We start from the raw sequence: 27,959 nt of genomic DNA, 5'->3' as shown, positions 1-27,959 counted from the left end.
AAGCAGAACTATGAAGTTGCTTCCCAAATGAAGGACTAAGTCAGTGTACGTGTGTGAAAGAGACTGTGGCCTCATCTTTACCCTGGAAAGACACCAAATTCCTACAGTCCAGATTTAAACCATTGGTTTTATTTTCTTTTTCTTTCATTTTGTTCCAGTCTCTGCTGATGCTATTTTTGAACAAGGCCATACACATATGCCCAGGACTGGAAGACGAAGCAGCACACAGTATGCTGCAATACTCTTTCTTTATTCTTTGTGACGGTAGCTAGTAGGCCAAGAAGTATAGTCCTCCATTTACTGCCATGGATTTTCTCTCTCTTTCAAAGTTGTATTAAGAGGCTACTTGAAATCTCTTCCTGGAAGTGGATGGATTTCTTTGAAAGGATTTGGAGTAATTTTGTGAGCCTGAAAATACAAAACATTATTTGGTAAGTGTACCATAACCAAAAGTCACACCAATCCTGTATTTGGGTTGCTTCTGTAGGCCTCCTTTAGAAGAACATTTATTAGCTTTATTGTATTCTCACACGTCACCTTTTTTTATCCACGTAGTTCTTTTGGTTTGTATTAGTTTCTCTGCACAATGCTCTAACTAAAGAATTATCCAAAACTCAGGAAAACCTACAATTCTCAGAAATGAGAATGGACACACAATGTGTGGAATGGCAGACTTTCATTGGCTGAATGGAACCTAACATAAAAAGTACTGCTTTATCCCAGAAGTTAGAGAGCCCCATATGAATACTGAATTCCACATCCAGTACCTGCTTGTTTTGCTGGTACAGCAAAGGAAAGACCTTAGCTGAAATCCAACAATGATTTAATTTAATTTAAGATTTGATTTAAAGAACATTATAAACAAAAAATTTCCATTTTCTTTTTCACATTAAAATTACTTGTTTATGTTGAATACACTAATAATGAATGAGGGACTTGTACACTTCGTAGCTCATGTAAGCCAAGCTTATCGCACACATCAGGGGCTCCTTGCATCCCTCCATTTCCCCCCACCCCCAGCTTCTTATGTGTCACCGTACCATCCCCCTCTTTTTCAGGGACTCCCTGCAACTCCCCCCCAATCTCCTCGCTGTCAGGGGTTCTGTGTGCCCCCAATTTCCCTTTCCTCCCATGTAAGGGCCAACCCTTTCTGCCCGCTAATGCCAGTGGCTCTGTGTCTCCTTATTCCCATTTCATCCCATGCACTCCTCCCCCCATCTCCCTATGCCAAAGGGTTTGTCTCCCTCCTTCCCCCCATGCAAGGGGCTTCCAAATATCCCCCCACACCAGGTTTCCCCCACTCTCCCCATCCCCCTTGGCAGGGACTCTGCTTGCAAATCTTTCACCTTTTCCCCCATGCCACCCATACCAATTGCCACCCATTCCCTCTCTTGCCCGATACCAGGGTCCCCTATTCTCCCCTGAGTGGCAGGGGCTCCGTGTGAACACCCACATTCCCCACACCATTATTATCTGTCTGGGTGATAAGTCATTCACGTGTCAATGTGTCAAACTCTCTTGGGAGGATGAGCAGGAGTACTGTGATGCGGGAAGGTACCAATGGGCGCCATCAACCAGATGTTTGATCTACAGACAACTGCAGAGGTGCTTGAAGCTGTGTCTGTACTAGGCAAATGGCAGTGCCCCCACTTCCTCCCTTTCAGTGTTTTCCCCCCAAAAAAACAATAGGGTTCTGGCCACTGATGCTTAGAAGGGACCCTGATATTTTGGAATTGATTAGATGCAGTGTTCAAAAGTTTTCTCATTACATAGACAGACAAACAGAGAAATGCCATCAAGTTCGGTGTAAAGCTTTTGCAACCTCAGCCAATGAAAAAGCATAATTATATGGAGTATATTTAGACATTTTATAATCTAGTGTGGAATGTCATGTGCAATACACATCTATGAGTGTCTGAAAAAATTTATAAACAAACACTGCCACTGTTGCCATTTATATGGAACCTACAATGAGGGGGTTGCACACTTCATAGCTTTTGTAGGCCGAGCTTATTATACACACCAGGGGCTCCTTGCAATCCTCCACGCCCCCCCTTCCCACCCCACAAAAGCTCCCTGCATGCTGCCCTCCCATTCCCCTCTATTTCAGGAACTCCACCAATCTTCTCCCTGCCAGGGGCTCTGTGTGCCTCCCCATTTCCCTCTCCACCCATACCAGGGTCCCCATTATCCCCACCATTCCCACTTCTTCCATGCCCTCCTTTCTCCTCTTCCCCCCATGTCAGAGGCTCTGTGTGCTCCACACCAGGTTCCCCCAATTTCCCCCTCACCAGGAGTTCTGTGCAGTACAGCTTTTTTTATATTAATCTTTTGGTTTTGCTTACCTGTTAAAAAGCCTTGACCTGTCCATGTATTGTTAGCAAAATCCATGGGCGTCAATGACCTTTTATGAGGGGTGTCTGACTGTAAAAAGGGGGGAAATATTTTTGTTCATTATGGTCCTTTCACAGATTAAGGATCTGATTGTGACTTTCGCCCCATAGCCTAGCACAGAGGTCAGTGGCGGAGTTGCACTGCTCTAGAAGGAGTATAAGAGAAATTGTGCCTCCACAGGCATCTTTCTTGCATATGGAGGTGGTGCAATCTGCTTCATTCATTAGGATGCAGCAGATCTCTCTTCCCAGCACACTAACCCCACTCTTCAGACCAGTGTAGATAGGGTGCAGGAACGTGGTCCCACCCTCTTTTAGACATCCTGCTCTCTGGAGGGAGTAGGAGTAAGCAGTCCCTGGGCTCCTGAGATCACAAGGTCTGCTACTGTGGGAGGCTGTTTTGCAGTCATATAAAGGTGGTGGTGGCAGCGGCGGGGAGGCAGGTGTCCTGCATCTCTCTCTGCCCCAGCCTTCCACAGATGTCTGGCCCAACATCTCTAATCACACAAAAACCCACCCTGAATGTGTGAGTTGTGTTGGGTCTTGAAAACTGATCAATAATGACAGTTCGTTCTCTAAGTGGTCGTCGCTCTGTACTGTCAGGTACTGCGCTTGACACTCTACTATGAGGATATCGCCCTCTATGCTGAAAGAGAAAAAGAAAATTGAGCATTGAAATAAATGCAAATATTGGCATGGCGAAAATAAGAATCCTTTTGACCTTCGCTTAAATTAAAAGAAAAAAAAAGCAAAGAGCTAATTCTCCACTAAGTAAAAGGCTCAAGTTAAGAGTTTTTAAAATTACTAGGTTGGGCTTTTCAATTGGATTTCAAGTGTCTAAAAATTAAGGTAACATGTTTTATAGAGAGTAGGAGGGGGTAAGTGTAATTGCAAGAGGTTCTATTTAAGACTAAGAATGATAGCTGTGTTAATAGCATGTGTCTATGTCTCATGTTCTACATAATTTGAGAGGGTTATGCTAGACCCTACTGTACCTATGATAAAAGATGGCTAGGAGAGTCTCCCACCTCCCAAGTGAGTCCTCTAACCACTGGGTTTTTAGTAGAAGGAGTGGGGGTGCAGGACCACCACTTTTCATGAGAAAGGACTGCCTTGGCTACAACTAATTCCAGGAAAGAGGTTACAGCTAGGAATCCTGAGCAGAGGGAAGCACCTCCCTCCCAGCACAGAGTTAGGCACCTAGCATCCTTTGAGGGGCAGCGCTTAGACCTCACCCCTCTCCTCAACATTTCTACTGGCTAGGTTATGCAGCTCCTGCTCAGTTTGCTGGCTTCTGTGAATCCTTTTTTAGGCATCTAACTCTCTCCATGCGTTGTATAGGGAATCTGGGCACCTAATTGAGGGTTGCAATTTCCACTAGGCGAGAGGATGCCAAGTGCTAGGTGCTGCTACCTCACAATCTTTAACATATCTATCCTCACAACACCCCTGTGAGATAGAGCAGTGCTATTATTTCCATTTTAGAGATGGGGAAGTGAGGCACAGTGAAGCTAAGTGACATGCTCACAGTCACACAGGAAGTCTTTGCCAGAGTAGGGACTTAAACCAGGGTCTTCTAAGTCCTAGGATAGTGCCCCAACTGCTACACCATCCTTCCTCTCATAAAGGAGCATAAAAACATACAAAACCATAAAGGTTATGGGTTTCTTCATGTATGTCCATATTTATAATTTTAAAAATATTGGGAAGTACATTATTCAAACTGAAATAATTTCAAAATTCTAGTTTACTTTTCATCATTTTTCCTTTTCTTGTACTTCATGCTTCTTGGACAATGAAAATGGAACAGTTTCACTTTTATTTATATTCACTTTTAGTCAATTTCATTTTCTACTTCTCACACACTAGCACAATGTAACAAAACACCGCAAGGCAATATATAAATCTAAAACACAAATATAAAATTCATTTATATCTGCTCTTTAGAAATTCAAGAAAAAATTATTTAATTTTAAAAAAATGTCTTTAAAATGACCTACATTTGGGGCCTAAAATACCTCCCAATATCCCTTCAAATGTAACTATAAACTCTCACATATGTTAAGGCCTTGTATCACAATAAAATATGATTGAATGCAATTCTCCCCAAAGTACTAATTTCAACTAGTGATGCAAAGTGGGTTTGGAGAATTTTTTTTGTTTTTATTTTTTTGTTCAAGTTACTGATGTTCTTTAACAATATTAACAAGTACACATCTTACAAAGCCTTGCCGTGATCCAGGTACTGAAAGATACTGTTCAACAGCCTCTGTGTTTATTGGTGGTAACTTGTTCCGGGCTGTATGTACAAGTGGAGAGGACAAGCGATCTAAGGCAGTATACCTGTAGGATTCAGATTAAACAGATTTCATATTCCATCTAATACACCGGGGACAATATTTCTTAATACGTTCAAGTTACTGTAAATAGCAGAACACTTAATGCAGCGGCAGCTCTCAGAACAATGCTTTATGTATGCTTCATTTTTCTGTATGAAGTGTAGAATCTTTCAGAAATCTCAGACCTAGTTCCCAAATCTTTTACAATACTTCACTAAGACCTGTAACAATTAATGCTCTTGTTCAAGTTCAGCAAGGTCTTGACCTCAAGGAAGAAGAAAGTGAAACTAAAAACTCACAGTTTAGTTCCCCTAAGGACTTCATCACTGTACACATTAGGAGTCTTTGAACATAGTGGGTCTGAAGTGAGAGACGGTAGCCTACGATGGGTTGGCATTTTCCTAGAAGATGCCAGCAGTACCCGAGATGATGAGAGAATACTGTTATCAGTAATTCGCCCCCGCCGATTCCGCACTGAGTTGAGAACACTGGAGCCTATGCTATGTTGTTTGTCTTCTTGTTCATTCCTAGAGAGAAAACAAAACAAACACACACTTTTTAGAAGAATATAATTGTTACTTATACAAATTAAAACTCAGTCATATCTATTATTAACAGAAAGATGTCTGCATTTTTAATTACATTTTTGAAATCCCAAAGCATATTTTATATGGCCAAAATAACAAAGTACAGCATAAAAAAGTATACTATTTTCATATCAATATTTACTGTATCTTGTCTGCCAAGCCTGCATGCCTCTGTTGGAGTGGTTTAGCTTGAATTGTCATGACGCCATTCAAATCACTATAAAAATTGCTGGAGAAACGGTGAACCTAAAGAGAGCAAAAAAATAAATATATTTAACCTTTCAGTCTCATTACCTTCTTCAAAGCAAGGCTTCAAAACCCCCAAAACTCACATAGTTAGGTCAAAAGATGCTTAAAAACTATGCAAGAGAAATCCCACTTCAGATCATAATGGAACATTTCTCCCCTATATAAGATAAAATGCAAACAAATAAGGGTCAATACTCCACAAAACAAAGCTTGAAAACTAAGACTAACAATATATATTACAAGAAATAATTATTTAATATTATCACTGCAAACATAAGTAATATGTACCCCACTATTTATTTCTATTATAGGCAGAGTTGGCAGCAATGACTATAATTAAGGTTGCTTTTCCATTCCATTGTAAGTAACTGAAAACAGGGCCCTATAACTTTGCCTAAAATTTTTTCTTCAGGCTAATAATTTTTTTTATTATGTGTCCACTTCAGGCTATTATATATAATTTATTTGGTTACTTTTTGAAATGTTTCAGATAAAATGGTTCAGCCATTTCTGAGAATGAGGTTAGTGAAAAATATGTTTTGTTAATATTACAAAATTCTTACAACCACTTTACAGAGAAGCTCTACCATGCTTTGGAGTAGGGACTCAAAAATTTAGCAGAGGAGTCGCTGTGGGGACAGAGAGGTGACTTGAAATGCCCCCATGAAAATCCATCCAAATTTGGCCACATTATAAACCTCTGACCATTGCTGTCTGCACTTGCTTCAGTAAAGGTTTGTTAGAGGATGGCAGCTAAATTCTCAAAATATTACTCAAGCTCAAGGCTGCAGGGGCTGAACAGGACTTTTTTTTGGTTGCAATTTACTCCTGGCTCCTGGGCCACTACAGTACCAAGCACTGGAACTACACTACAGGGGAAATTCGATCTAAGCTACGCAATTTGAGTTACGTGAATAGTGTAACTCAAATTGACGTAGCTTAGATCTACTTATTGCGGGGTCGACACTATGCGATGTCGATGGGAGACGCTCTCGTGTCAACTCCCCCTACTCTTCTCAATCCGGTGGAGTACAGGAGTCAACAGGAGAGTGATCTGCGGTCGATTTAGTGGGTCTTCACTAGTGCACCACCGGTGCATCGATCGCCACTCATTGATCCCCTGTTAAGTGTAGACAAGCCCTAAGAGCAGAGAGGCTGTCTCTCCTATGTTCTCAAAGCTCCCCCTGTGGCCGCCTAGGAAGCATGGAGGAGAAGAAGAAAGCTGCTTGAATGCAGGGGCAGGAGCAGGGACATGCTGGATGGAATAGGGATAGGCTATGGGAAACAGAAGCATAGGGGACAGAGTCAGAAAGGGACAGGCTAGAGGAAAGAGGCAGAAGAGTATGTAACTGCTAGAGCATACTCACCTCCAGAAACTCAAATAGAACCCAAGATTCCCAAGTTCCAACATTGAGGCAGACTCTGAACAAGTCTCTTTGTCCACCAACCCATAATGCAGTGGGGAGCAGAGAGAGAAGAGGACCAACTAAGACAATCTGATGTTAGGGGTTTCGAATGAGGGGAGTTAGGCTGGAACTTCACATGCACCTTGCAGGGAAGAGTTCTTTCATGGTTCTATTGAAAGGGAAGGGTTGTCTCTCAATATAAAGGGTATGATTTTCTGGGAGTGAATAGGAAATATTGCTATCTGTTTTTATAGCACCTAACACAATAAGGTCTCAATTCTAATTGGGGTCCAAATAAAAAGTGGTTATAACAATGATGTAGACTTGTGTTTTTTAAAAAACCAAACTCAAAGGTGGAAAGTCAAACTAAATACCTTAAATATGCATAATCAATAAAATGGAAACTTTTCTGATCTAAGTTAGAAAAGGCCTAGGCCAACTGAAAACAGAATTCTGTTTTGTGGAACAATATTTTACCTGAGATGGAACAAAATGCGAACCAAAAGATGTGCTTCGTGCCTCAGAGCCTCTTGATGGGGGGACACTTGCTGTATCTGCTGTAATACGGGAGACTAGTAGATGTGGCAATTTACTTGTAATAGCTTTCAATTTCTCCACCTGCTTATCATTCTCTGCACCAGTGTAGAATATACAAGTGATTAAGAAACAAAATTTTCTGCAGTTATACAAACTGATGATGGTAGGAAAATATCAGTGACTCAGATTTGACATATTATCTGCTAGATAAACAGTATTCAACATTTATTATAAATGTTATGACATTTTGTCTTAGATTAGTTTTAATTTAAATCTTTATGACATTTAAAAATAAACTAGTTGTCAGATTAAAAGCATTTATTTCTAAAAACATTTTCAAAATGACTGTATTTTCTCTGTCCGTGATAAATCAGTTGGGCCATGTATGTGGAAGAAATGTAATTTGTTTTTATTTTTTAGAAAATACTGGTAAAACAGCTGAACATTATTGAAACATTCTCATGTAAGGTGTGTTAGAAACAGAAAAACGTATGAACAGAAGCAACCAAATGTCCTCTTAGTCCATTCCTGCCTGCCGAAAGCTGTATTGCTACTCTTTCAGTGAGTATAAGCCATTATTTCTATCATACCCTTAAATTTCTCAATGGTCCTAGCCCACATACTTTGCTTAGCAGCCTATTCTACACATGTGGATGTCCTTCTTAGAGGAAAAGGTAGCAAACCTAAATCTCCTCCTCTTTAATTCATAATATTGAGCTAAACAATTCACTTGAGGCCTGAACAATTCTTGTGTAGTCTGGCAATAACACATGCAACACTCAGTTCTACCAGCATAGAATACTGCAAATATTTAACTTCTTCTACTTAGACCGTGTCTACACTACAGGGGCTCTAGTGGCATAGTTACAGCACTGTAGCTATGCCAGCATAACTCCATAGTGTAGACACAGCTTAGAGCAATGGAATGGGTTTCTACATTGCTTAGGGAGGAGATATTCCTCCTGAAATAGTAACTAGGTCAACAGAAGCATTCTTCTGTCAACCTAGCTGTGTCTATGCCAGTGGTTAGGTTGCATAGCTACACCACTCAGGGCTGTGAATATTTAAGTGTAGACCAGCTATAGTTTTAAAATGAATTTGAAGTTGATTATTTTACTAGTTTCCATTGATATATTTTTCCTTTTTATTTAAGATTGATTTTATGTATGTTTTTCTGGCATTGTTTCTTCAGTTAATATACATTTTAAGAAACAATGCAGAGCCCATTAGCTTCTAAAGGAAACCCCATGCACATGCCAAAGCACAAAATTTCACCAAGAGTTAGTTCTTTACCTTCTGCTTTTCTGTGCAATAGTCTGTTAAAAACACCAGGAAGAATTAAATTTAATCACAGTGAACTATATTCTTTCATCCTGTGTTAATCTCTGCATAACCCACAGTCAGCGTGGCTCTCTCTCCCCCTCTAGTGGCTGAACCACACAAAGTTTGATGAGTCTATACTGTGATTTTGCTAACAAACTCGGGTCTTTTAGCATAAACACTAGATGCTAATGCTTTTAGATACCCAGGCCCCAGATTCAATCTCTACTGCTGAAGAGCTTCCAAGGGGCATCATGTTACATATTGCACCAAGGATCTCTTTGCGTCTACTTGCACTGAAGCACTTCTTGTGAGAGACCTCCTCTCTTTATGGGCCTGATCCAAAGCCCACTGAAATCAGTAAGAATCTTTTCATTGGATGTGCATGCATTTTATAAAGTGCCATGTAAACACACAGTGATATTTAAGAAGACGAATAAAGATTTTGCTAAGCCATATTTAATTAATATTAAATTACTGTTCCAAGTACAATTCTATAAGTGCCATCTACAAAAACTCTGAGTACCTGTGATAGCAGTTTCCCAGTTTTTTCTAATCAGCTCCTCCAATATTTCAACTATATTGCTCCAGACACCATCAAACACTTCAGCAGCCACTGCATCTTTGATACAGGCATTGGGAGAAACAGGAGGAATGCCACGTTTATTCCTCTTTCGAGCAAGCTGGGCTTTCTTTTGTTCCAAACTCTCATCATCACTAATGATTGAAGCAAATTCAGCTTTATTACCAAGTTCTACATGTTTTTGTTAACAAAAACAGTTAATCTAACATACTTTCTTATGGATCCGGAAAAGCATAAAATAGATTTATATTTAAAAGATCAAGTTTCATATTATACATGATCCAAGTTCTGTCGGAAGAAAACAGAACTGCTCCAAACTGAAATTATGAATTGGTTTTACTTTGTTTTTTTTGCCTCTTGCTGATTGAATGGTGGTGGTAGCAACATGAAAAATTAAACTGGGACATTATAGCAAGAAGTTTTTGAGGCTCTTGATATAGCAGCCATAGACATAGATAGTATTGCAGGAATGAGACAAAACTGATGGACTTGGGCATTTGGGGCTAGAATCCCACACCCCCTTACCTCACCACCACCTAAGGAAAATACCATTCCACCAGCTTTGAAGGGGGGAATATTATGTAGAGTAGATTCTTAGCTCCACATCCTGCTCATCCAGACACATTTGCCATGACCATGTGGAGTGACTTGGAGGGATTTCTGCAGTTTTGCAGGAGCAGGGAACCATGAAACCTCATGTGCCACACCACCCTTCCATTATTATATGGACATTTTCACCCCTCTTTATTTCTCTCTCTTCCTCTCTGGACTGGGGAACAGGTGTATCACAGAACCCTTACTCACTGCCTCATGATACACTTAGTATGAAAAGAGCTTTCTGGAACTAAATTTTATTCTATGCTTGTTCTAACATTAACTATATCATATTACAATTTAACAAAATGAAAAAAAAAAAGATATTAAAAACAACCTCTATAATCTCAATTCAGAAAGGCCTCATCCTTGGCTGCATTCTAGATGTGCCAGTGGAAAGTGACGCTAAAGATGGTGTAGCTGGCCCCAGAAGGATCAAACTAGTTCAGGAACAGGGGATCCTCTCTTGTGCAGAGGGCACAATGGTTCCTTTACCATAACTTCCCAACCCTACAGCCAGCGCTGGGGATGTGGTTTCCCTGCACTCTCACAACCCTCTTCAGGCTGCTTTAACTTATGCTGGGGGACACATAGGTAGCCGAGGGTTGGGGGGAACAGAGAGGGGGCTTAAAATCACTTTTGCATCCCCCCTTTTTGAGCTATACGGTGTACTTCTGAACCACAGCTGAGAGTGAGGACTAAGGAATTTTCTAAATTAATTGGAAGTAGGTTTAGAGAAAAGCAAAGCACAGGTTTTAAGCAATTTCATGATAGTTTCTCATTATATTCTTCAAAAAATATATAATTTATTTACAGCTCCTTGTTGTCAAAAGCAAGATACTCTTCAATTTTTCCATCCACCTCATAGATTTCTTCTTCCAGGAATGAATACTCAGATGAGTCAGAAACAGAAATCCTTGGGGAACCACAGTCTAATGATTTGTGTACTGGGGATGCTATTGGAACTAGTTTAGAACCCGAAATGCACAGCCTGAAACAAAAGAATTAGAATTAAATATACATGGAAAGAAGTGTAAATAGGCAGCTGCTGCATTATACTAAGGTGTTTTAAGGTTATTAAAATTATATGCGTATCAACTTATGAAAAGATATGATAGATCAAAGTGAAGTGCTTTTGACTAAGTACATTTTATTTCCACTACACAAAGACAATATACTGAAATGATATTCTAATAAGGTCTTAAAAGCCCACAGTACAATTGCTGCACAATCAAGGAAAGTCTTTGATATAGCATACAAACTTTTCACTTATTTGATCATCTATAAGAGATAATGTTTATGTATTTGTGACTGAGGTTTTTTTATGTTAATGTGGCTACAGTTTAGTTGCTGTAAATATTAGGAATATATGAAAAAAAATGTAATGTCAATAGAAATGCTTAAAAAGTAACATATAAGAAAATGTTAACATACTCTTTTGTGTTGCTAGTGCTTTCACAGAGGCCAAGTAAAGATTTGGTGTACACCGAGCAAGTCGTTCTGCTCTGAAAATGCTGAAAGCCTTCATCTCTAGGAAAAAGGAGCTGTTTTCCTAAAATCCTGCAAAATATAAAATGTGAAGTAGTTACACGTAATCAAATCTGAATAACAGGAAGTGCACAATGTGAAAAACACAGACACATGTAATACAAACAAACAAACAAACAGGTAGAAATAATTTAATAATAGCTCCCATACATTTATTCTGAGTAATTAATGGATATAAGGGGCCAGATCCTCAGATAATGTAAAGTGGTGTAGCTGCACTGATGCCAGTAGAGATATGCTAATTTAAACCAGTTGAGGATCTGGCCTATACGCTTTAAAAATAGCCAGACATTTAATGAAAGGACAACAGATAACACCCACACTAGCTAAATGAACTATGTTATAAAAAGTTGATTTGCATACAGAACATAAAACTCTCTCTCATATCAATAGTCCATCAGATAACATAGAAAGAGAAAATTTTAAAATAGATGGAGAACACGATCCCAATAGGGTTACTTTAACATCACTCTGCACAACTCTAGTAACACAAAAGTGACCTCCATGGGGACAAAGGATCTGACCCAAAATGTTTATAAAGGTGGCTGCTAATGTACGTTATTGAAATTGAGTCCAGATAAGGCTTCAATGTGTAGGTTGTAATTGGGGGGGAAAGTTTATTTTTCTTTTAATGTATACACAATCACTTTGTGAAATAGAAAATTTCAGATCATTATTTATCTGAGTAATGCTCATTACTTATTGCATTGCTTTCCACTAAACATTTGCAAGGGCTCTTGAGGGGAGTCTACAGGTAATAAGCAGGAACTTGTATATTTCAATCTGAGATTCTCAGGTTCTTTCAAATACTTGGAAACTTTTCCATGAGAAACTCCTACTTTTTCACTGAATGGCACTGTAAATAAGAAAGTTCTGAGTCATGTTCATTAGTCACTAACTCATTAATCATTAAAAATTCTCTACTTTATAAACTGACTCAGTAAGAAAAGGCCTTTTCTTTTAATAGGTTTGATCCCATGCCTATTGAAATCAAAAGTCTGAGCAACTAAATATGTTTTTACCTGTTCAAATGGAGACCAGTATGACTTACCTATTTTACAGAAAATGGAAGGACTGATTGTGAACCTCTTACTCACATTGGGAAACAATTACTCACAGCAGCAGTACCACTAGAGTCAATGGAGAAACTCCAGTAATTGCTCAACAATGTGAGTAAAGGTGTTCACAATCTAGCCCTGACTAAGAACTAAGGGGTGTTTTTTTAACCTCAGAGTTAATTATTTTTGTACATGGCACACCATGCATTTTTCAATATCAGGTGGTACAAAATTACCTAAAATAAACTCGCTTAGCACCTGTATTCAGCACTGGAATGTTCACATAACTTCTCGTACCTGGAAATATTTCTTCTAGAGCTGACATTCATGTCAGACAGCCTTTTTCTATATCACTAGAATTTTTCCATACCTTTCCAGTAATTCATAGATTCCAAGGCCAGAAGAGATCACTGTGATTATCTAGTCTGATCTCCTGTATTACACAGGCCATAGAACGTCCACAAAATAATTCCTAGAGCAGATATTTGAGAAAAACATCCAAACTTGATTTAAAAAATGATCTGTGTGTGTGGAGGGGAGATATAGCTCTGAAAAATCTACATGACAGGATTTGCAAGAATGTTCCACTCAAGGGACAAGGACAAGGGGATATGAACTTGGAAGCCCAAAGATCCACAGAGAATTGAAGGGCCAATGCAATGGACTCTCAAGAATCTAAAACGACAGTGCTGTGTGGCTCTCTTGCTAACACCTCCCCTAGTAGGATGGCTCCTTCAGAAATCATGTGGCTATAGTGCTAGAACTGTGCAATATTCCTCATTTGACAGGGTAGAAGGTTGCAGAGGCAAAGTTAATGTTGGTTCACTCATTAACTTGTACACATTTCCAAGCAGAAATCTACCAAGTTCCCAAGGGAGCCAGTCACTCAGAACAACTCCTTCCAACCTCCATCCCCAGTCCTGACAAACACTTGCAATCCTTAACAAGAGGCTTTGGCAGATGACTGGAAAAGAAATGGAGCATACAGAAACAACCCAGACTAGAGAAGAACATGAGGAGCATTGTATCAAGCTTTCTTTTCTACTATACTCATCTTTTTTCAAAATAACTTAATAAAATAGTTAATGACACTCACATTCCATATCTAGTCTACCCAGTGTTGTTGTAGCTATGTCGGTCCCAGGATATTAGAGAAACAGAGTGGGTGAGGTAATATCTTTTATTGAACCAACTTGTCCCTCTCACGAACAAAAGTTGATCCAATAAAAGATATTACCTCATCCATCTTGTCTCTCTACTATCTAGTCAAAAATCTTTAAATTAAGTTAATATATTTCCCTCCTGAATCATGTACCATAGACAGGTTCAATCTACCTATTTCCTGGAGCTCATTAATAAGTTCCATTTACTTTTTACCATCATTATCAGAGCTAAGCCAGGAAATCATAAGTACCCAACTTTCATATGAAATCTAGTCCAGTGAAAATACTGTAAAAATGTAATCAGCTGAGAATGAATATATTGAATTAGCTACACTTCTACACAACAGCAGGATTTCTGCATATCCTGTGAATTGTTATAGCATTTAAAGAAAGGAACGATTTTGTATAACAATATGGAAATGTTGCTTCAAGTTTATATATTTAACATTTCCTGATTCACATAAAGGGTTGTAGTATTTATTAGTTATTATTATTGTCAACCTTAACAACACATTCTAAATCTTTTTTCATTGACATTTGGTAATTATGATTCTCTGGAATCTTAAAACTAAAATCCTTTTGAAGATTAAGGGCTAGATTGTCCAGATACACATAGGCTCACATTAGAATGGTATGGAGCCACCCTAAGACAGTAAGAGTGTGCATATGTGCGCACACAAAGCAGTACCACTTTAATGGTGTTGTGTGACCCTCTGAGCACATAACAGGGCATCGTCCCATGGCTAATTCTCTTCCCTGCCCTTGTTGGGTGGTTTGCTGTGCTAGGGATCGAAGGAAAGAGCAGTCCCTGTGTTCCGCGGGCACCTTGCACCACCATGAAAGAGCCAAGGACACTTGCTCCCTAAGTACATATCTCTCCATTTATAGAACTACTTACTGCTTTGCTAACATTTCATTTTGGTTCATACTGGTTTACATGACCCAGGATGGTGACATCACCATGGCCAAACACTGTTCCTGCAGCTTATGGACACTCTTTTCTCACTACTCCTAAAGAAGACAGCATTCAAAGGGCAGAATTGACAGCATGAGTGTCTTTGTATTGACTTCAAGGCAGTTAGGATTTTGCTGCATGTCTTCACTGAGGTTAGTTTTTATAAATATAGTATTAATTGCACTATTAGATGTATTCTGTAAATATTAAAAGTCACTACTGAAATATGTTTCTTCTTTTCTCATATTAATTTTCACACACATGACTATTCTCATGATACTGCATTAATATAAAACCTTTTGCAATGATTACATTACTTAGGATGAATATCATGAGCAGGTAGAGCACTGAGAGCCCATGCATGGCCAAGGACTAACACACAGTTTGACCACTGAACTGCAGATGAATTTGAACACAATTCTGAAAATAATACTACAAATATAAGCCAATAAGAACAGCTCAGATTGAGATTCCTAGAAAATAAATAAATTAATCAAACAAAATTCTGATAGCTTAGAACCAATTCTAGTAAGCAATTCCCTTACCTCAGATGAAGAGACCGTTTGGTCCATTCTTTACATTCTGCCTGCAGACTCTGGGTTTGAGAACTCACTTTTCCTTCAAACAACATTTCATCCACATCCCAGAATGACTGATGCACTCTTTGTGTATTAGCTTTGTCAAATTCCTACAAATTATAAGACTATATTTAGGAAATACATTTAAAATGAGAACCATATCAAATATACAACCTTTTTACATTTTTTATTTTTAGTCACTGGAGATACAGTTGAGTTAACAAATGACCTAGTTACTAATTTGGTTTTCTTTACTACTATAGCAGCTGTCCTGCACTGGAAAAAAGTAACTTTTCGATCACAAGTCATGTGCTATATGACAATTCAAAAACTTAGTTTTCTGTAAAACAGTTTGATCTTTCATCAATAAATTAGATAAAAAGTACTATTAATAAAAATTTCTGTGACATACATCATCCCTCCAAGAGTAAATTGAGCTTCTTTCAGTGGACAAGCCAGTAGTATAGCTTTGTATTCCAGACCAAGAATTATTCAAGTCTGTTGGTGTTATAGGACTGCTAGAAGACAGTGACGAAACAGTTTCACTGTGGAAAGAAACAAAATAATAATAATCAAATATATTTTACACAAACATACTAAAAGTAACATTGCACATATTCATACCATATATATGGTAGTGATGTATGCCTGTGTGTGACACATGTGACTTTCAGAACATGCTGTGAAATCCATCTGTTAGATAAGGTGATGAGATGGGTATTGGCTTTTAGGCAGAGTGGGATGGATGTATGCTGCAATCATACCTATCATCCAAAGGCTGATAGGTAGGGCCCTACCAAATTCACAGACCATTTTGATCAGATTCACGGTCATAGGAATTTAAAAATCGCTAATTTCATGATTTCAGCTATTTAAATCTAAAATTTCATGGTGTTGTAATTTTAGGGGTCCTGACACAAAAAGGAGTTGGGGGGGGAGGGAGGGTTTGCGGTATGGCTGCCCTTACTTTTGCATTGCTGCTGGTGGCAGCGCTGCCTTCAGAGCTGGGCAGCTGGAGAGCGATGTCTGCTGGCCACGAGCCCAGCTCTGGAGGCAGAACCGCCTCCCGCAGCAGTGCAGAAGTAAGGATGGCATGGCATAGTATTGCCACCTTTCCTTCTGCGCTGCTGCTGTAGAGCTGGCCCCTCAGTCAGCAGCTGCTGCTCTCCAGCCACACAGCTCTGAAGGCAGCACAGAAGTAAGTAAGGGTGGCAATACCGCGACCGCCCTAAAATAACCCTGTGACACCCCTGCAACTCTCTTTTGGATCAGGACCCCCAATTTGAGAAACTGTGGTCTCCCTCGTGAAATCTGCACAGGATAGGGTAAAAGCACACAAAAGACCAGATTTCACATGGGGAGACCACATTTCACGGTCCATGATGTGTTTTTCATGGCTGTTAATTTGGTAGGGCTCTATTGATAGGTTAACTTTTCTACCATATTACACTGCTGGGTGATTATCATTTTAACTATTACCAGGACACCCAGAACATGTGTATAGGCATTTACTTTACACATGCACCCATGTACATGCATACATCCTCAATATGTGAAAGGTGCTGAAAGAATGTGTCCCCTTCTGCACAGTAAAGTCAGTGCAGCCAAAACTGTACAAGTTATAGACAAGTAAACCTTTCGAAATCTATTAGAAACTGCATTATTTCTTATAGTAAAGTGTTTAAAACTATAAAAGTTTCAATTAGTATTGCTTTATTATATTTACTGCTATGGATTATATTTTACACATACAGAGAGTGGGCTTGTGATGGTTTGGGCCCTTTGGGGTGTCACCTGATGTGTTGCGGTGCCAGAGTCAGCCTATTCTGCCAGCCTGGGTCCCCTTTACCTGGCCTTGCCGGGCTAGGCTCACAAGCCTCTTCCAGGCAAACACACAGGCAGGGCGACACCCAGCTGCATAGAGAGACAGAGATCCGTTCTGCTGCACACTCCCTTTAAGGGGTACAAACCCAAAGGTTTTATGAAATCCGCTCCCCCCCTCAATGTGGAGGGAGATATGCACAACTTCTTGCCCAACCCCCAGTTAGCAATTACATAAACTGGGTTATATTATAAGCAAGAAATAAGTTTATTAACTATGAAAGGTGAATTTTAAGTGAATATAAGAGATAACAGACAGAACAAAGCAGATTACTGATCAAATAAAACAAAGTACACAAGCGACGCTCAATATACTTAAGAAACATTACAAAATGTAAATTCTCACACTAAATGTTATTTTAGGCAGGTTGCAAAGTTTCTGTGGTTCAGAGTTCCAGTTATATTTCCTTTTCAGACTGGACCCCGTCTTAGTCTGGACTCCCCCTTGCCTTCCCTTCAGGTGGCTTTAGCAGTCTTTCTTCTTGGGCAGATAGGCCATGGAGAGGAGGAGACTCATTTGCCTTCCTCCCCACCCTTAAATAGGATTTACATAAGGCAGGAATCCTTTGTTTCCCAAACTGACTCCGCTTCCCTTCCAATGGAAAGTTACAAGAGGTCCCAGGTAATGTTTAGTATCAAGTGACAAGACCAGCTGACTCTGTAGTATTACAGTGTCCATGAGTCAGTGGCAGTATGGATTGTCCGCAAGAAGGCCAATCCTTTTCACAGTCCACTGTCCTCGCTGATGGGTCATCCACCCTGTCTGGCTTTTTCATTGTTGTACCTGAAGTGTTAGCAATGGGCGTCACCCAAAGTAGCATAGTTGAAATACAGATACATAGTCAATATTCCTAACTTCAGATACAGAAATGATACGGGCATACAAATTGAATAATCACATTCAGTAAATCATAACCTTTCCAATGACACCGTACAAGACCCATCTTGCATAAAGTACATCTCAGTTATGTCATTCATATCATAAGCATATTTTCATAAAGAATATGGAGTGAAACATCATACCTTCCCCAAGAGATTATTGCCAGAGGATTGGTCGCTGACCAATACGGAGGCAGTATGCCTAAAATCCCTTTTTGGCTTTGGTGATACAACCTCCAAGTGTTATCAAACACTGTAATGTTATCTATATGTGGTTTTGCAAAGTCCTGGGTTTCTGTTCCCAGGTTGCCTGAAAACATTTTGGTGTGTAGCATTGCAAAAATAAGCAGATATCAATATCTTCTAAAGTGTTGGTGTCTTGGCATTTAGCCACCAATGCCATGAGGCGGTGTGCCTCAGTTTCCCCTTTCACACAGCATTCTAGATTAGTTATGCCTTTTCTGCTGTGCCCAGCTCTAAGCCTGTTTACAGGTACTAGCTGAGAAGCAGTATTGTTATAGGACTTTCTTGTTACCACTCCCAGTCCGTACCAAAGACTCTTCCAAAAATCATGCATGTTACACATTTTTAAAGTATTTACCACCTGTATCAAATTCTTTGTCTTGACCCACAGTGTGTGTAGTAAGAGACATAAAATTACCAGCAAATTCATGACAGAGAGGCACTTCCAAGTAGGATTATCATACCACGCCCACAGTCTAAACAGATCACTTTGTTTAGCATTCATTGTATTTCTCATCCCCTCAGTAAAGGTTCTTAGTTTAGGTATGTCTTTGACGTTTTGGCAAGGAAAGGGTGTATGGGGACCTTGTATGTTACTGGCCCACCCCCTGTGAAGTCGCATTTCCTCTCCAGGGTTAAGCCCATGCAAAGAATCCACCCCCACCCCAACCTCCCCGGGATTCCTTTGAGTTGCCCACCCCCATCACTCAGTGTCTAATGCTTAGCTGTGGGGAGGGGTTTACCTGCCTGGAAGTGGCTGTCTCTGCTCTTTCCTCAGAATTTGCATATTCACTGACACCAGAATGCTTGGAAGAATCCCCCCAATCCCCCGCATTAAAGGGACAGAGTTAGTTTTTACAAGCACAACAGGAAAAACATTTTGCAATAGTGGGACCTGGATTGGGGTACCCTTGGTCACCCCTCTGTCTTTCCCCAGAGGTCATCTGTATGGCTGCTCCCCTCCGAGAGGTCAGTTACACGTTCCCTCTTAAAACCTGAGCCACAGGTGAGGTGCCTGGGAGTGCAGATGCAGATCCAGCAAATTTCTCCTGGGCAAACCCTTCCCTGTAATAAGTGGGGGGACACTCCTATACTCCCCCACATTCCTTCTTAACTCCTTGCCGCCCCCCCCGCCCAAGGCACACACCCCTGTGTTCCTCAGAGTGGCATCTGCCCCGTTCAGCCATGGGCTCAGAGCTAACAGTCAGAACAGACCCTTTACTGCTAAGCATTATGCCCTCCTCCTTCCTTGAATTGGGTTGCCTTCAGTTACAGAGCCCATGGAAACCTTAAACATGGCAGCGGTCTCCAGTATTTCCCCCCCTTTCTCTGGGCTTTCTTCTAGGACACATTTTCCTATGCATTTTAGAGTGAGTTCTGTTTCTTGCTTAACTGCCACTTCCTGGCAGCCAGCAACCTGGACAGACTCCCTACTATCAGACAAAATATTCCCATCCCCCGAGGAGATAGCCACAGGACAGGAGCTCACTTTACCCACTCCCACCTTTGGTAGAAAATTGTTTTGCAGGGCAGTAGAGGAATTAAAGAGACTCTCTCTCATTTCCTCAGCAGTTTCTGTAGTCTTGCTCCTTCCCACTGGAGCTTCAGCATAAGATTTCTCCTTGCTGTTGACACACCCCTGGATAGCCCCAGCCACATTGAAAAAGTCATTTCCCAGAAGAATTTGTGTAGGATTTTGAGTAACCGCAGCCACGGTTAACTCAGCTTGCAAATCCCAGTTTGCAAATCCATGTTCACTTTAGCCAAAGGCACAAAGATTTTGTGACCCCCCTACTAACAACAGGTCTGCCATCTGTCCTGGCAGTATGTCTTTCTCCTGAACCTGGTCTCTCCTGACCCCAGAGATTTCTGCACCAGTATCTCTCCATGCAGGGAGTTCTCTGCCATTTACTTTAAAAGCCTTCATGTGCTTACTGCCTGGATGTGCAGTGGCAACCTTTACAAATCCTGTGTGATGAGTGGTAACTGCCTGAGGTGCCTCTATGCTCTGGATAGCAGCATTTCCATGAGTTGCCTGCTGCCTGTTCCCACTCAGCACAGGGCATATATTCTCCAGGTGCTAAGGGGAATTACAATGATAACACCTTCTGGGCTCTTTTGCTTTCGCAGGAGATTTGGGACGAGGACTGGAGGAGTGAACTTGGGGAGGAGAGTGTCCAGCCTCCCATCCACCCTCCTTCTTCCCAGGGGTAAAATGAGGACTTTACTTCCCACCAAATTTAAACCCCTCTTCCTGTGATTTATTCCTACTAGGTGCTTGGGATTGCTCAAATTTATCAGCATAAACTGCAAGTTCATTGACTGTTTCCATCTTTTTATCCCATAAACACTGTTTTACATCATCACTAGACATATTCAGGAACTGTTCCTGACCAACCAAATCACACATTCCTTCAAAGCTTGTAATATCTTTTCCCCTCAGTAAATCTCTTATTTGGTTCATATAAGACACATTACTTAATCCAGCCACTCTCTTAAAGCTTCTAAATTTTACTCTATAAATTTCAGGTGTAATCTGAAACTGTTCAAAACCAAATCCTTACATTTACTATAATTGGAAGCATCACCCATGGGCATCTTATTGAATATGTCCAGAGCTCTCCCAGTCAATTTTGCAACCATAGTGGTCATCTTTTGATCATCAGGAATCACATGGAGCATACACAGCCTCTCAAAGGTGATGAAATATTCAGCAACATCACCAGATTCACTATATAGTAGACACAATCGCTCCCACTTGTGGATTTTTGGAGAGGTGGCGCCCCCTGCTGTGGGGCTCTGTCTTGTCCACTCCATTACAGCCAGTTCATGCTTCTGATCTTCCCTTTCCCTGTCAGCCTCGAGCTGCCTCAATTCCATGCCCTCTCATGGGCTGCTTTCTGGGCCTCAATTTCTTTGTCTTTCAATTCCAGGACTTGCTTCTGGGCTTCAATTTCTTTGACTTTCATTTCCAGGGCTTGCTTCTGGGCTTCCATAGCCCTTGTGGGCTGCTTTCTCCCCAGCATTTTCTGCTTCTTGTAATTCCAAATGTCTTTTATGCTCTTTCTTGTTTTCTGCTGCCTGAAATCTGCAGAGCTCCAACTTTTTCGTAGCTTCACTTTCACTCATTTTGCTGTTTTTTCCTGTCCCTAATTCTCTTGCCCAAAATAAGCAAACAGAAAACAACAAACCAGTAACCACTTTGTCTGTTCTCTAGTCACCACACTTAAAACTCAATTAAAATCACCACCAGTGTTTCAGGGCAATAATCTGTGCACACTATCCTGCCGACTACGCCACTGTGACGGGTTTGGGCCCTTTGGGGTGCCACCTGATGTGCTGAGGTGCCACCGAGTCAGCTTATTCTGCCAACCTGGGTCCCCTTTACCCTCCTTGACAGGCTAAGCTCACAAGCCGCTTTCAGTCAAGCACCAGGCTTTCTTCTTGGGCAGACAGGCCATGGAGAGGAGGAGTCTCATTTGCCTTCCTCCTCACCCTTAAATAGGATTTACATAAGGCAGGAATCCTTTGTTTCCCAAATTGACTCCCCTTCCCTTCCAATGGAAAGTTACAAGAAGTCCCAGGTAATGTTTAGTATCAGGTGACAAGACCACCTGACTCTGTAGTATTACAGTGTCCATGAGTCAGTGGCAGTATGGATTGTTCGCAGGAAGGCCAAGCCTTTTCACAGTCCATTGTCCTCGCTGATGGGTCATCAGCCCTGTCTGGCTTTTCTATTGTTGTACCTGAAGTGTTAGCAGTGGGCGTCACCCAAAGTAGCATAGTTGAAATACAAATACATATTCCTAACTTCAGATACAGAAATGATACAGGCATACAAATTGGATAATCACATCCAGTAAATCATAACATTTCCAATGACACCTTACAAGACCCATCTTGCATAAAGTACATCTCAGTTATGTCACATTCATATCATAAGCATATTTTCATAAAGAATATGGAGTGAAACATCACAGAGCCAATTGCAAACTTTCAGTTATGGGTTTTTAGTTTGTCAGAAGGCTTTTAAATGACTATACTCTGGATCCTCCAACACTGGAATGCAGTGAAGATCCTGGCAGTCAGCTTTGCAGACCAGACAACTTCTAGGCAGTGGTAGTTGGAGTGAGGACTCTTTAAAGTTAGCTGATCTACAAAAACAGTTAGCTTTCTCTTCACTGAACTCTGAAGTTTGAACCTGGACTCTCCATGCTGGCTGGTGCCTCTTCATTTTGCTCTGAGGTTGTGGAGCCCAGGAGCGTAGTTCAAACTCAGAGATATTTACAGGAGATCTGATTAACAAGAATTTGGGTAAATTAGGGTTATTTGTATTTTATGCAGTACAGAGCCTGTGTGTTTCTGTTCCTAGATTAAATGCTTTGAGATTCAATAATAATAGTTTTATAAAAAAAAAAGAAGAATGTGGGATTATGTTACTCAGCAAGTGGGGGCAGAGGTGGGGAAAGGAAAAATAAACTCTGAGAAGCAAAGAATCATGGTTGTACAAAATATTAAGTACATTGGAGAAAATGAAGACCATAGGAAAATGTTATCAGCCTGAAATGCAGAGAAGACAAACTTTGAGTTAAGCAGACTAATACATAAAAAGGTGAATTTACTTGCTATCTCAGCTAGTTAAACTGCTGCTTCCCTTGCACGGCATAATGTTTATTTGGAAAGTTGAAGTCCACACTTACCACCTGTCATCCATGAAAATGACCTGGAAATGACCAATGAAATCCAAGAAGTAATCTGAAAATAATCACTTGAATTAAGAGATGATGTTTCTTGATCCATTACTCCTGCAGGAAAAGCTTACCGAAAAATGATTGATGACATTCATTTTAACTATGTTAGAGAATGTACTTTAGTGAAAAGAAACCGCACTACATTTGTGTAAAAGCATAGTATTAAATGTAGCCGCTTTTTTCCAAAATAATAAAGCAACCTGTTAATTGTCCAGATTTGCTGTAGACACATTGTAATATCTAGTTATAATGGATTATATTACCATACTTAGCCCATTGTTCTATTATTAATAAGTACTATTTCAAAAGTTAATGCATACCAGGTAAAATTGTCAATGGCGTCCTGCACATTTCTCATAAAAATTGCTGGAAGATCTCCACTCTTCCCTGGGAAACAATGATCTGTAGATCCTTTGGACAGCCCCTTTCTGAAAACACCACAAGAAAACAATATTAATTCTATAGTCTGTACATAATCAAAACTCATGTCTCACAATCAAAAACAAAGGATAGAAACTAACTACTGGTACAGCAGACTACTGTATAGCCAAATGAAAAGAGCGGATCTGATTTAAAAGAGGGTCAGAGCAAATGATTTTCACACTGGAATTGATACTGTAAATTCCAGTCACAAGTGAAAGAAGAGAACTCTGGATTCCTGTACAACACTCAAGAATGTGCACTTATGGTGAGAATGGTAATACAGCGCTGTAAGACAGAATGAATTTACTCCCAAACTGGCAAATAAGAAGGCTTCTGCCTAAGAACTAGTACTATAATCAGGGATCGGAGGGAAGATCCTACAAACCTTTTGCACACAATCATCAGAGTCAATGGGATTATTCGTTTAAAGGACGGGAGGACTGGGTGCCAAGGTAGCAATGAAAAAAAGAAAATAAATTAGCTTTGCATTTAGTCCATTTATAGAAAAAAAGAGTATTATTTTCCATCTTCCTGCAACCTGTTTTTCTTTATGGACTCAAACAACTTATTTGCAGGATCTGGACTGATGACTGTATGATTGCAGAATAAAGCATCTCTCACCACTAGACAGGAACACTGGCTGAAAAGTATCTGGTCTATGAATTCAGAACAATTACTTGAATTTCCGCCTCGGCCAACTCCTTAAAAGTGTTAATTAACAAAAATGTTTGCTCAAACAATTTTAAGATATAGTAAGTCAATTTACAAGAGCTTTCCTGAGAAAAAAAATCGGAGTGTACTTTTAATGGAATTAAAGGCTTATTTTAAGATTGATATTAATCTGTACAGAAATCTACATGTTATTCTTCAAACATTTCTTTACCCTGTATTTTGCAGTTCAGAAACCACAGGAAAAGCACTCATGCAGTATTCCCTCCCGGCACCAGAGGTACTTCAAAAGTACAAAACAGTAATTGTTCAGACAGCACTTAGTTAAATAAATGTTGTTGTTCAATCATTAACCTGCAGCTGGTTTCACTGCCTGTAAAGTCTGCAGGAAAAGAAGTTACAAATATGCTACTAAGTGGAATAGGGCCTTTTCAAAGAGTCTTTAAACAGTCAACTTAACATTTTAATTAGGAAATCTGAGATGCTAGTTAAATATCAAGATGCGTGCACATATCAAAATCTTCATGAGTTGCTAAAGCACCATTACTTCAGTTCTGAAGAAATTTGGATAATTTGCATTAGGGAATAGGCCATAAAATTTTTCATTACTCTGCCCTTTCCAATGTAACAAATGTTAGTACTGATCTTCTGACTCATTTTGATTGCTACTTATAAAATGTAGTTCTATGTCGCCACCCTCAATAACTTAAAAAGTCTATAAACCTTAAACTACATACTTTAAAATACACAGATGAGGAAAACTCTACTGTTGCTTTATTGCTATTTCTATTTCTACTACAATATCTTACTGTGGAGAGAAAAGTTAGTATTTTTTAACTGGAGTAGTTGTTAGTTTACAATCCTAAACGGCTATAATCTAACTCAGTTGTGCAATTAATAAAGTAAACTGATCCGTTTAGAACATACAACACTGAGAACTCCCATATAATAGCTCTAAGGGCTGGTCTACACCCAGCCGCTAGTTCAGCGGCTGGGGATCGAAGTTCCGGGTTCGACTTATCGCGTCTGGTCTGGACGCGATAAGTCGAACCAGGAAGTGCTCGCTGTCGACTGCGGTACTCCAGCTCAGCGAGAGGAGTACCGCGGAGTCGACGGGGAGCCTGCCTGCCGCGTGTGGACCGCGTCTGAACCGCGGTAAGTTCGAACTAAGGTATGTCGAATTCAGCTACGTTATTAACGTAGCTGAATTTGCGTACCTTAGTTCGAATTGGGGGGTTAGTGTGGACCAGGCCTAAGAGTACCCTAACAATCATTAGACTTATGACAATCACCCAGCGACCTTAATGCTAATATACAAATAACATTACACTGCCAGCTAGCAGCCCTAAATAGTCAAATTCATGAAACAATTTACCTCAGCCAGCAGACAATAAAACCAGAAATAGTCCAGAAAAGCCTCTCACCCTTAGATCACATGCAGTAATATAACCTCATCTCTCTCCAAAAACCCTATGAAACACAATACTAATTTTTTTCCAATATTGCCATAATAATATAATCTCAGATAACATCTTAATTTTTGATACTTAGTTTTAGTTAAATTTGAACACACAATTTCTATTGAATATAGTATTGTTAAATCATTATACAGCAGTTTATGAAGTATAAATATATCTTCAGAACACATACAATACTTTGCACAGACACAGGAGAGGGTTCAAAACACTATTTGAATGGTAGCTTGATGGGACACCTGTGTTCTATTTTGATGCAGATACTTCTTAGGCATTTTTCTTAGATAATAAAAATAAATGAGCTAAATAAATATATACAAATAACTAAACTCTGATATTTATTAGGATCTGCTATGATGTTTTCATGAGCTCCCCAACATAAATTATTCCCTAAGCTCCTAACTCTAACACTGCATGTAATACTACAAAATAGTTTTCTTTAAAGAAATCATCTTGCTCAGAAAAAAACTGAAATCTCTTTAGGAGAAATACACGCATTTGTAAACACACTATATAGGCTCAATCCTGCAACCTTTTCTGAGATGAATAATTCCTTACTTAAGTAATACCCATGTAAAGACTGTATGATCAGCCATACTATTTTCCAATTTGTCTTAGTGTTGACTGGGATTGAATGCAATGCATAAAGACACTGTCTATGGTTATGAGAAGAGTTCTGTGAAGAATGACATGAGCAATTAAAGCCTTAAATTAAAGCCAAAACAGTCACTTTGAGCTATATTCTACCCTTGTTCCAAATGTGGGCCTTCCACTGATTTCAATTGTACATATTTGTTTATTTCTAAAGACCAAAGGTCAAATACAGCATTAAGTCACTACTCAGACATCAAAATTATTATTACATACATGTACACTCCTATTTAATCCTGCATCTATCATGCACCTTTGACTGCCTCAGCTGCACTCTGCCCTCTAATCCATCTCCCCAGCAAATTCTAAAATTCCAAACTTCTCAACAGCTTCAAAACAGACACCATTATTTTAATTAAATCCACTGGCCACAGAAATGTTTCCTTTTTTTTCTCTTCCCAGATGTGAAACTCACACCTCACAAGCCTGATTAAAATGACCTGAGGCCCCAGTTGGACAACAGTCAGTCTACAATGGCGATGGTTTTCATGGTCAGATATCTTGTGCCTCCTGAATGCTAGAAAAAGAACCTCATACTTTTCAAAAGGAGAGATTCCCAAAAGGTGCTGAGATACTGAACTGGAAATCATGACATTTGTATTAATAAACAAAATCTATTTGTACAGAATTTTTAATGTAAGAGATTTTCTCGCTCCCCCGAGTTGTTCTCCTGGCACTGGGAGAGCCTGGAGCTACAGGCTGAGGTATGAAAAAGTAACAAGAATAAAAAAAAATGCAAGTGCTCTAAAACAGGCTTTTGGGCCAGGAAAAACACTTGATGGTATGGTATAAAGGTTTTACCGGTGATCCTTTGGAATGACTTATTGTTAGTAATACAGTCATGCCAAATTTACACCAATACATCTTGCTGCCACCCCACCCCATCATGTATTTTATACACCATTCACATACCCTATTCATAATAAGCTGTACACACTATCCATATTTGCATACGTGTCCACACACTCCATATTCACACACACTGGACACGTGTAACACAGCCCCGCACACGCACTGCCCCCGAGAATTCTGACCTCCGCCTGCACACGCGCGGAGGCCGAGGCTGGTGCCTCTGCAGGGAGGGAGCCCCGAGGCGCGCGCGCAGCCCCCCGTGTTTTCCAGCCTTACCCTATGACCACCAGCTCTGGATCTCGGGCACGGCGCGGCGGGTCGGAAGTCACGGGCGGGGGGCAGGGGCGCCGCACCCCGCTAGCCACGCGCATGAAAGGCGCAGAGAAGAGCGGCGCCCGGGCTCGCAGCAGCCCAGCAGGGTCCCTGTCCCTCCTGGCGGCCCCAGCGCGGACGCGGCTGCAAGCAGCGCCCCCCTGTCATTTCTCATTGTGACCCTCCATCTCTCGTCGGGAGAGAGGCCGGGAGCTGGTGGGAAAGGGGTCTGCGGGGTCGGGCTGCTCCGGAGCCGCTGCAGCTTCACCCTCCGCTCGCTGCGGGCTCTTAGCGCCCCTTCCCGACGGCCGCAGGTGGCGGGGTTGCGGAATTCCACAACAGCTGCAGTGAGCGGGCCGGGCGGCTCCTTCTCTCCAGGGCGCAGCTCTGCCCTGGGCAGATACTGTGCCGCGCGGGCCCACGCTCCAGGAAACCCCACTCTAGCCAGCCGCCTTCCTTGCCCGAACAACCCTCGCCACACCCCACAAGTGACCGACTCGTCCAGCTGCCAGA

General features: G+C 40.6%; 1 protein-coding gene across 1 annotated transcript; it reads right to left on the bottom strand.

The window, feature by feature from the left end:
- Positions 1-109: 109 nt before the first annotated feature.
- Positions 110-27,959, bottom strand: FAM149A (family with sequence similarity 149 member A). Its single transcript, XM_024219244.2, has 14 exons — positions 27,411-27,959; positions 23,385-23,492; positions 15,723-15,855; positions 15,278-15,420; positions 11,443-11,568; positions 10,823-10,999; positions 9,358-9,548; positions 7,452-7,606; positions 5,462-5,565; positions 5,032-5,259; positions 4,616-4,736; positions 2,911-3,039; positions 2,346-2,424; positions 110-408 (listed from the first exon to the last, which is right to left on the bottom strand). The coding sequence occupies exons 1-14, from the start codon at positions 27,503-27,505 to the stop codon at positions 335-337; spliced, it is 1,863 nt and encodes a 620-aa protein (XP_024075012.2). The 5' UTR covers positions 27,506-27,959; the 3' UTR covers positions 110-334.

This window comes from Terrapene carolina, unplaced genomic scaffold (assembly GCF_002925995.2).
Source record: "Terrapene carolina triunguis isolate 2854851 unplaced genomic scaffold, T_m_triunguis-2.0 Scaffold66, whole genome shotgun sequence".
NCBI classification, from domain to species: Eukaryota; Metazoa; Chordata; order Testudines; family Emydidae; genus Terrapene; species Terrapene triunguis.
The sequence above is the reverse complement of the archived record's forward strand: the minus strand, read 5'-3'. Positions and strand labels throughout refer to the sequence as shown.

What these genes read in the sequence shown, in the direction of transcription:
- FAM149A (XM_024219244.2), bottom strand. Translation starts at nt 27,505, where the DNA reads ATGCGCGTGGCTAGCGGGGTGCGGCGCCCCTGCCCCCCGCCCGTGACT. An exon ending in CTGGATCACGGCAAGGCTTT is followed by an intron (nt 3,040 to 4,615) that starts GTAAGATGTGTA and finishes TTTCTCTTTCAG; the next exon opens with CATAGAGGGCGATATCCTCA. An exon ending in ACACAACTCACACATTCAGG is followed by an intron (nt 2,425 to 2,910) that starts GTGGGTTTTTGT and finishes CCCTTTTTACAG; the next exon opens with TCAGACACCCCTCATAAAAG.